Source organism: Aulonocara sp. 'chitande type north' Nkhata Bay, linkage group LG5 (genome assembly GCF_057382095.1).
Source record: "Aulonocara sp. 'chitande type north' Nkhata Bay isolate Kocher_YH1m ecotype deep benthic linkage group LG5, A_spYH_male_GT1.1, whole genome shotgun sequence".
In the NCBI taxonomy this organism is placed as follows: Eukaryota; Metazoa; Chordata; class Actinopteri; order Cichliformes; family Cichlidae; genus Aulonocara; species Aulonocara sp. 'chitande type north' Nkhata Bay.
The window spans coordinates 18,112,723-18,122,512 of NC_141348.1; the positions used below are offsets into that span (position 1 = coordinate 18,112,723).

At 45.0% G+C, this 9,790-nt stretch overlaps 1 protein-coding gene and 1 long non-coding RNA gene across 2 annotated transcripts; both read left to right on the top strand.

Annotated features, from left to right (window-relative positions):
• Nucleotides 1–216: 216 nt before the first annotated feature.
• Nucleotides 217–1,545, top strand: LOC147330184 (uncharacterized). The gene has a single exon (XM_086294180.1). The coding sequence runs from the start codon at nt 341–343 to the stop codon at nt 1,496–1,498; it is 1,158 nt and encodes a 385-aa protein (XP_086150306.1). The 5' UTR covers nt 217–340; the 3' UTR covers nt 1,499–1,545.
• A 2,082-nt stretch (nt 1,546–3,627) lies between these two features.
• On the top strand, nt 3,628–4,763 carry LOC147330185 (uncharacterized). The gene is made up of 2 exons (XR_015129231.1): nt 3,628–3,929; nt 4,515–4,763. It is a non-coding gene; the product is annotated as an uncharacterized LOC147330185 (long non-coding RNA).
• Nucleotides 4,764–9,790: the final 5,027 nt, after the last annotated feature.

The following is a 9,790-nucleotide window of genomic DNA, read 5'->3' on the forward strand; positions in this document are numbered from 1 at the left end:
TCAATGACAGTGTGAATTGTTACAGATCTGTTCTTTTGTGGCTGATCTTTACAGAGGCTCCAAACAATTCATCCTGAGACTTATGAATGATGGAAGCACTGAATCTTCAGGAGCTTAAGACTTTAGATACGTGGTCAGTTGTTTCCTGACAGTGGACTTTTTGTGGCTGAGAAACAGACTGTGGCGGGGCGTGGCCTGCGGTGCCGTGCAGAGGAGGCGGACGCACCTGCACGGCATCCGCAATCACGCCCCGCCGAATTAAATATTGTACTGGGTCCTGTGGTTGGGTTGTTGGTGTTATGTTGAGCTGGAAGCGGGAGAGCTGCAGCTCTGAGTGCGAATGTACAGCAACCGTGTAGGGATTAATAAAAGCATCAAAATGCCACTGGGTCTGCCGTGGTCGTTTACAGTGGTGCCGAAACCCAGGACGGGAGGCACGGCAGATCCAGGAGTGGGCCAGCAGAGGGAGGACCTGGCGAGAATGGTGGCCGAGCTGGCGGCCACGCAGCAGGAGCAGGCGGCGGTGTGGCGCCGCAGGCGGGAAGAGCTGCAGGACCAGACCGAACGCCACCTGCAGAGGATGGAGAATCTGGCGGCGCTGATCCGGTCCTGCCCGACACCACCGCCACCCCCACCGGCGCTCCCCAATGGCGCTGGAGTGGAGGAGATCCAGTCCGTGCAGGCGCCCGTGCCGGCCCCCAGGTTGCGACCAACTAGCACGCAGCCTGCCACAGCGCCTGTCCCCACACCTCGCGTGGGAGCCGCAGGGGCTCTGCAGGGCCCGGTGCCCGTTCCTGCGCCTCGGAAGAAGGCGGCGGAGCCGGCAGCGGTGGAGGCGGCGCCCGAGGAGCCGCTCCAGCCGGGAGAGACAACAGTGGAGGCGGCGCCCGAGGAGCTGCTCCAGCCGGTAGAGGCAGCGCCGGAGGCGCAGCGAGGGGAGCTGCTCCAGCCGGCAGCGGTGGAGGTGCAGCGTGAGCTGCTCCCACCGGGAGGGGCGGAGAAGCCGCGGGATAAGTCGGTGGTGCACGTGCTAAGGGAGTCAGCGCCACCGAAGCCCGAGGTTAGCGGGGTGAGCAGAGCGGCCTCACCTCCACCAGAGGCCAGTGCCTGCCGGACATCTGCCCAGCCGCCTGCGAGCTGGGGCGCACGACCGTACCAACAGCGCCGCGTCCACCTGCCACGCGGCCGACCTCCGGACCAGCTTCGCCGACGCTGCTGGGTTCGCAGGCGGCCACCTGAACTTACAACTCCCCGTCGCTTGGCCAGGGCCCGGGGGCGCCGACGGTCCGGGCTGATCCCCTCTCCCGCTCGCGGTGGGGGGGAGTACGTTCGGCCGGATGGTTCCCCGGCCTCAGTCGGGCGATGGGGGTATGTGGCGGGGCGTGGCCTGCGGTGCCGTGCAGAGGAGGCGGACGCACCTGCACGGCATCCGCAATCACGCCCCGCCGAATTAAATATTGTACTGGGTCCTGTGGTTGGGTTGTTGGTGTTATGTTGAGCTGGAAGCGGGAGAGCTGCAGCTCTGAGTGCGAATGTACAGCAACCGTGTAGGGATTAATAAAAGCATCAAAATGCCACTGGGTCTGCCGTGGTCGTTTACACAGACATTGTCAAATTATATCATAACAGTTTGTGCAGCATGGTGACATGGTGGTTAGTACCTTTGCCTCACAGCAGAAAGGTCCTGAGCTCAATTCCACAATCATGCCAGTGTCTTTGTGGGTGGATTTTGCATGTTCTCCTCATGTTTGCGTGGGTTCTCTCTGGGTACTTCGGCCTCCTCCCACAGTCCAAAGGCATGCAGTTAGTGGGGATAGGTTAAATGGAAACTCTAAATTGCCCATAGGCGTGAATGTGAGTGCGAATGGTTGTCTGTGTCTACGTGTTATCTCTGCAGCAGACTGGCGACCTGTCCAGGGTGTACCCTGCCTCTCACCCTAAGACAGCCGGGATAGGCTCCCCGCAACCCTGATAACGATAGGCGGAAGAGAATGAATGGATCCTGAGAGTTTGCTCTGCTCTTTCTTGCATAGTTTACACTATGATGAAATGAAAACAAGAAGCCTTGATGGTTAATGTTCTTTGATGAAGATCTTTTAAATTCATCTTCAGGTTGACGCAGTGGTCAAATCCAGCATTTAAGTTTGTTTCAAATCTGATGACAAGGCCAACAACAACCAAAAAACAGAATAACTATCTTTTCACAAGACTTAAACTGGTTGAAAGTCCAATGATTTATTGTAAATGTAAATACAATATAATAGTGTGGCCTGGTGCAGAGAGACCACAGGCTTTCTTCATAATTCACCATTATACGTTCTCAAGAAAGGTCCTGAGTCAATGTGATCGCCCTTGTAAACTGAAAGCATCTGCTACTTGTTTCTTATTAGTATGTGTCGACAGCGAGCTCATCGGTGCCATAAGTTAAAACTAATGGTCTGAAGTGGAGGTTCACCGCAGGAAGTAAAGAGCAATCGAACAAACATTGTTGAGACAACGATATTGTGTAATAAAAGGTCATGGATACCCAAATCTGCATCGCAGTTATGCGGCAGACTGCCAGAGGGGACCTTGTTTTGTGACTAATATTGATCCAGAGAGACTTTCTCTTATAAATCAAGAAAATAAAAAACATGCCTCCACAAACTGGCAGTTTACACGTTCAGTTGTAATCACTTCGTCTTAAAGTCCAAGTGAAATTTTGTGCCAGATTTAAAGAAATTCCCATGTTATATTCAGGACATATCGCATCCACAGGAATAAAAGTAACATCTGCCTGACAACCTGAAAACAGTACCCGTGCTGAGGCGTACTCAAATCTGGGGCCAAAAAAATATTGGCAAACGCAAACGAGACACTGTTCACTGGAGCGAAAAAGGCGTTCCCAGAGTTATCTGAGCTAGACCAGTGCATCTGTGCTATTTGCACAGCGCTCTTTGGTGTGCCATCAGCTGAGCATTTGAACCTGTCCTATGAAGCAGAAACTGTGCTGTAGAGCGCATGTGCGTGCAGTCTGTTGCGCAGATGGTGTTAGGTTGACCGGCAACGGCGTCTTCTCTTGACTGGGACCTGTTCTTGTGCTTTATGGGAGAATGTTTTATACTGTTTGGCCAGCTGAGTTCTTTCATCACCAGCTCATGGGAGTGTACTGCTTATGAATTCCTTTGATATTCCGATCCCAGATCCTAGCTCCCTTTTAAATTTCCCAGTGCCTTTAAAGCACAAAGCAGACACTAGTAGGCGCATATTTGTGGTACAGGTTCAGAATTTCCAGGGTGGCTCCACAGTGCTGGCTGTAAAACATTGCAAAGTCTGGTATTGCATTGCTGTGGAAGATGCTTTTCTTTCTTGGGTCAATCTGCAACATCTTTACGCAGTAGCAAATATACAGGGTAAAGCACAGAATGTGGAAATAGACCTACTTTGGGCCTATAAATAATGTGATTAATTCCACAGATTATTGCGTGATATGTTCCTAATTTATACTGAACACATAAAAATTTCTTTTTTAAAAAGCAAGTCTGCATGATCTGTTTGAAATGAAGATATATCATTTCTTCTCCCAATGTTTTCAGTATGGCAAGTACACAGCAAATTCAAAAGTGTTAAATGTTTTGGTGTTAATAGTCTTCTTGCAAAAGTAGAGTTAATTTTACTCTAAGCAGAGTCACATTCTTTTAATGTAACTCTGAGGTGTAAAATGATAGTAGTTAAAATCGAGTGTTAAAAATGAGTGTTTCTCTGTCAAATCTGGAGGTGTTACAATGGAAACATTAACTCTTGACCTCTTAACTCTGAACTCCTACAGGGGCTATGACACCAATAGAGTGAATTCACAGACTCCGCCCCCAGCACGGCTCCAATCGAAGCTGAAGTGAAGCCGTTTCAGAACATTTTGCTCTACATATTTGAGTTGTTTGCCATGCTTGGTAAGTCATTTTTTTCAATTATTATTATGAGCTTTTACTTCTGTGGCTCTTTGGAGTTGAGACAAAGCTGTGTGAAAGGCATTAGCCATGTTGCTCGCTGATAGCATAATATTCTGTTTTAGCTAGCTGAAAGGTATTGTTTGCGGGCAAATACCACAGCCTTGAAAAAAAGCTTGCTTGTGAATTTTCAGTCAAACTTTTGGTCAAATACACCTAAAACAATGTCTAGAATGTGAAATGTTGGTATAATGGTGCTACTTGAAGCCTGAAAACGATCGCCCATAAAAAAAACAACAACAACAAAAAAACGAGCTAACAGTAGTAGCTGACGTCCTGACTGGATTCTACGTTAACATAGATCCCTCCAGAGTTTTGTGCACACGGTTTAGGTAAAAATGAAAAAGGTTGAGGTTTTACATTTAGTTCAGTATTACCTGTTGCCTGTGTCCTTGTCTTTTGGGAAAATACTTAACACAAGTAATGGCTCAAAGAGGATTCCTTTTTTTTTTACTGTGCTGCAATTGTTTACTGGATTATTTGTGCCATTAATTAGTGTCAACTAATTTTTATTCAATCTCCGCACAGGATATGCTTGTGAAGATGGAATATGGGGGAGAGCAGAAGTGCGTTGAAGTTCCACAAAGGGATGAATGAAGGACATGCATATTGTATTGAAGAAATAAGTGATGAGAATGCTGTTATTTGCATTTACCATGTCAGACCTTTTGATAAACACAATTCTAATGAAAGTGAGAACATGTACACTGTTACATCTTTCAGAAAATGTTTTGAAATTGTGGTGCACAGTTCAGAATAAATGTTTTTCAAAAACCATTGCATCTTTTTAGTAAATGTTTATTTCCAAAAGAAATTTCTAGAAGTTCAGAACAGTAAAATTCCCGCTTTTTAGAATGAATTAGAAGATAACTCTTACGTAGTTAAACTAAAATACTCTTTGAGAGTTAATATATAAACTCTTAACACCAAGTGTTAAATTATCAACTCCAGACAGATTTGGTGTTTAACACTAAATCAGAGTTAACAAACCAACTCTCCAAAAAGAGTTAAATTAACACTCTCTGGTGTGGACCCATATAGACACTTTAATAGTGTTGAAATCAAATCCGACAGTGTTAATTTGGACATGCTGGATTTGCTGTGATAGGCAAAACACAGTTTTTCAATGAAATGATTAGTTTTGTGAGCTACTAAAATAGGGCCAATACAGCTGTTTCTGTTCTGCACCCTTTCTGCTTTGTGATTACACGGTTGCTGGTGGTCACATGTTGAGATTACCTCCATACAAGGTGCTGTCATTTCATTCTATTGAGACCAATGGCATGCTTGATCCAGGCCCTTTTCATTTACTCCCACAGATCCCCTTTTCTCACCCATTCAACCTTGATGGCTCCTTTCACACCACTGTCTGCACCCTCCCATGGTAGCACAATGAACACCAGTCTGTCGCTCTCTCCCAGACAGACTTTTATCTGTGAAGAAGCCCACAGCTCGTGGAAGCCCTTTTGTTACCTATCCCCGAGGTGGCTGAATGGCTTTTTCCTTTGATTTGTACTTTGCCATTTTCCCCCCGCACACTGGATATTTCTCTCTCGCACTTTTCAGATGTGACAAAGTAGTCCTATGTCTTGGCTGTTGGATACCATTCTTTTTTTATGATGTGGTCCCAGCCTCTAAAATTTTGTCTGGGGCATCTTTATAGCAGTCAGTCACGGACAGAATAAGTATATAATGTGTGGCATCATATTCATTGCAAAGACATTTCGATGAGAAAACGTATTACAGAAACTATGCTACTGGTATAAAAGAATAAGGCTGATACGGCTTGGTGTTTATAAGATTCAAGTCTTTTAAAGCAAAACTCGTAACTAAATTGGATCAACTGTTTTACAGGTAGTAAAACAGTGGGCTGCCTTAAAAAAGTCTTCTGCCCTCATGCCTTATAAAAGAAAAAGAGTCTCTTTTTCTTAACTCTACTGTTAAGAGAAAGCCGACAACAATCTTCTCTCAGCAGTGTGAGTGGCGGTGTCGGACAGGAATCAGCCTTTATATAGATTGTAATTGTTTCTCCCTGGTCATGCGTCTCTCTACCCATCCATCTCTCTTTTTTTTCCTGTTTCAGGCAGGTTTCAACCGCACAAGGTCATTGCTCTTAGGCAGCCGCAACTCGGCTTTATTGTTCCAGCGGGTCAGCGGGTCCGACACACATCACAGCTATTATTCCTCAGGAACAAATGGCCGTCCCACGCTTTGATCTATGGCCTTCCTTCTCAGACACTTCCATAATACCCTTGACAGGATTTCTTTTTTGCCCTGTTCCTGTTTTTGGTTATGATCCATCTCTTTTTACCACCTCTTCCTCTCAAAGTGCCATATTATTGGTAAAGGTGATTTATAATTGAAGATTTGATGCAATGTTTGACATATTTTTACATGACGAATGTTGGCTATATGACTCGGAGAAGAAATTTAAACAATACTGAGGTAAGATGCTTTTTTTTTTTTTATCTCTGGGATGCAGACAACATGGCAATGAGATCGCAACTTCTATGTAACAAAACTTTTGGCTAAAAACAGTAAAGATGTCTCAGCTTTGTTAGAGATTTATGGAGGTGGTGCAGTGTCCAGTCCATCCTGACTTTCTGTGATAGTAAACTTGACCATCGTCTGAAAGAAACTACATGTCAAACTTTTAAAAAGCATATTTAACCTCCAGCCGGGACTTTTGCTGCATTCACCTACAACTGCAACATCAACTTGTCCCTGATTAATGAGTTTCATGTGGCATTTTAAGCCCCTCTCGTCAGAAGTCCAGCAGTAAGATCATTTGGTTGACCCCACAGCTCCTGCTTTACATATGAATAAGAAGCTTATCATGTGTGGCATTGCAGGCTGGGGATGGTCAAAGGCGGGTGTATGAGCGGGGGCAGCATGGCACTGCTCAGTAGTGTGATTTCTCTTTTTTTTTTAAATTTCACATCCTCCGATGTTGACGCCAGGGCTGGAACCCTGCTTTAAAACACCAGGGTCCTCCAAAGCAAGCTTTGAGCTCATTACTGAAAGCCCCTGAAAAATACCTACAGCATGCATAATGCATGACAGTTGGGGTTCTCTCACGTAACACTAGCGTGCGTAAAGTTTAATAACGCAGAACTGCCCGGCATCAGTGATGGATGCACTGACAGGCTGGCTGGGTGATTCACGCTGAAAAAAGAAACACACCCCTTCTTTGAGTCGCCTGCAGGAGTATCGCTTACATTTCAACAATAAGCAAGGAAAAGTATGAAAACTGTACACAACTCATAACAAGAAAGAGTGAAACTGTGTTGTGAAAATATTTCAGGGCATGTACATGTAGGTTGTGTCACAGGAAGGCCGTGAATATTGAAGATGAACAAATCTAAGTTCCCCCGTGCCATATGGGCATTTGTGTTTTTGTAAGATGTACAAACCCACTATTATACCTCAAGTATTATCTAGTTGCACCTGAATTCCCTGCAGCCTATCCACATGCATAATAAATCTAGGAAATGTCAGCTGTGAGGCCTGAGGGAGACGCGTGCCATTTGTTTAAGCTCTAGCTGGTGATACAGCCTTGTGCCATTGATGTTTGGATAGAAGTGAATGAATAAAGAATGCCGGCACTTGCATGTCAATCAGGTCTTTACAGCGGCCTGAACACGGCGAGCCTGAAGCCAACATATGTTCCTGATATACAATAAGCCATCAGAAATCAATAAATAATGCGGGTGGTTATTGGGTATTTTGATCAATGCTTCTGCCATCACCAGCTTGCTCGCATCAGGCTTTTTTCAGACGTCTGTCAAATCAACATGTCACAGCAGAAAGTGATTAGCAATTTCATTAACAGGAGCAAATATCATTACCAAGATGTCCATGTACAAAAGGACAAGTAGTTTGAATATAAATCTGCTTTAAACTGTGTGCTGAATCTCGCAAGCATGTTTAAAAGAGTACCTTGGAGCTTTTCCTCTCTGTCCGACTGACTGACTGTGGGTTTTTGGTTGCTGACTCCTGGAGGCCCAGAAGTTTCCACTGGCTTGTTTTTCATTCCCACAATCCCTTTCCCTGCTAGCTAAATCACTGAGCTATGACTACAGGCCTGGTTGGGAGTCCTTATCTGCTATCATTACAGATGCATTTATTCCATTGCCTCAGGTGCTTGTGGGTGTATGTGTGTGTGTGCATGTGCGCGCTTGTGCGCTTTCAGATGCCTTTTCCTTGTTTGCATGTGTGCACATGGTTGATGTATGTGTGTGAAAAGAGAGAAGGTGCAAAATAGATGAAGGGGGTATAAATGTTTGCGTGTGTACGTGTGGGCGACTTCAGGGGGGGTCCTGTGTGCGGACGTGGATAAGGCTTTGTGTTTTTCTGTGCATCTGCCTGTGATTTGTGTCTATTCTCCAAGGTTAACACAGTCCTCCCACACTAGGCTGATCTAAATAGAGACAGAGCAGGGTAAATGGGGATCAGAAGTCAAGCGCTGGCAACCATGCTAAATTATCGGTGGAAATCAACGCTGTCCTCATTAATTACACAAAAGGCCGTTAGTCATTTCCACCCTCCCCCAATAGCCCGCCCTCCCAACGCCTCTCAAACTAACTGATGCTTCTCCAGTGATTTCTCTCATTTTGCACACACATACAGCATACCCACAAATTTCCGCATATTTTATTCTCCCGCACAGACGCAAAAACAGAACAAGGGCAGAGATGAAAGGAGAATCTGTCTTTGCAGCTGACATTGAAACAGAGCAACCAAAAGATAATGTAGTCTGCGAGTCACCTTGAGTCCCCCCCCCCCTTTCATTACAGCTTTTGTCTTTCACTAAAGGTAGCTGTGTTGTTGTTCTCTTCCCAACAATCACCTCAATAATTTATGACAATGAAACTAAGAGAGCTGTGCTCTGCATAAAACTGTTGATAAGGCACAAAGTGTCTTCATTCGCCACAATGAAGAGCCATGACTTTGTTTTAACGTGGATGCTCTTTTGCCTTTTGTGAAAAGTACGAACAGGCTCACAGCAACTTGGTTTGTTGTTCAGAATGATTTATTTGAATTTCACAGAAGCAGTTTGACGCTTAATAAAATGGAAAACCCAAGTATCTATTCCCATAAGTTTGTTTATGGTTTGATGTTGCAGATCCTGTCTGCAAGTGTTGGCTGCATGTCAGTCAGCACAGAGCCTAGGTTTGACATTCTGTGAAATACACTTATTTGTTTTTGGGGTGTGGTTGTTTTGTTTTTTGACACTAAGTTGACTGATACCACTGTCTAGCCTTTGTGCTAAGAATGATGCTCAGACCAGCAGGTAGTTAGCTTTGCATAAACAGCGGGGTGAAGCAGCCACCTTTTTATTTTTTTAAAGTTTCAGAATAGGCCTACAGGTGCCTCTCCAACTCACTAGTCAACACATTGCAGTTTGTTTTTAATCCGCGCACAAACAGAATGTCAAGTTGTGCTTTCACAAGGATTTACTGTTTCTTGCCTTGTAGGAATTTTGTTGTTACTATGAGCCAAGCAAACATCAGAGGCTCGGGGAACTCGCTGCACCTTTGGCTGCTGGTTGCCAAGATATATTTACAGCATTTAACACCCTACAAACACCTAAATGGTTCTTCTTGCATTTCAGTGTGTGTGCACTGTGAACTAACAAGAATCAACATGTTGAGTGGGGATATTTAGCATTAGAAGTGCTGCTAGCTGTAGCAGTTTTTGTACTTTAGACAGAGCCAGGTGAACTGTTTCCAGCTGCGACGAGTTTTTGATGTAAGTTGGCTAGAAAGAGTCTTCCTTTTTCTAGTTGGGGAAATGTTTGCTTA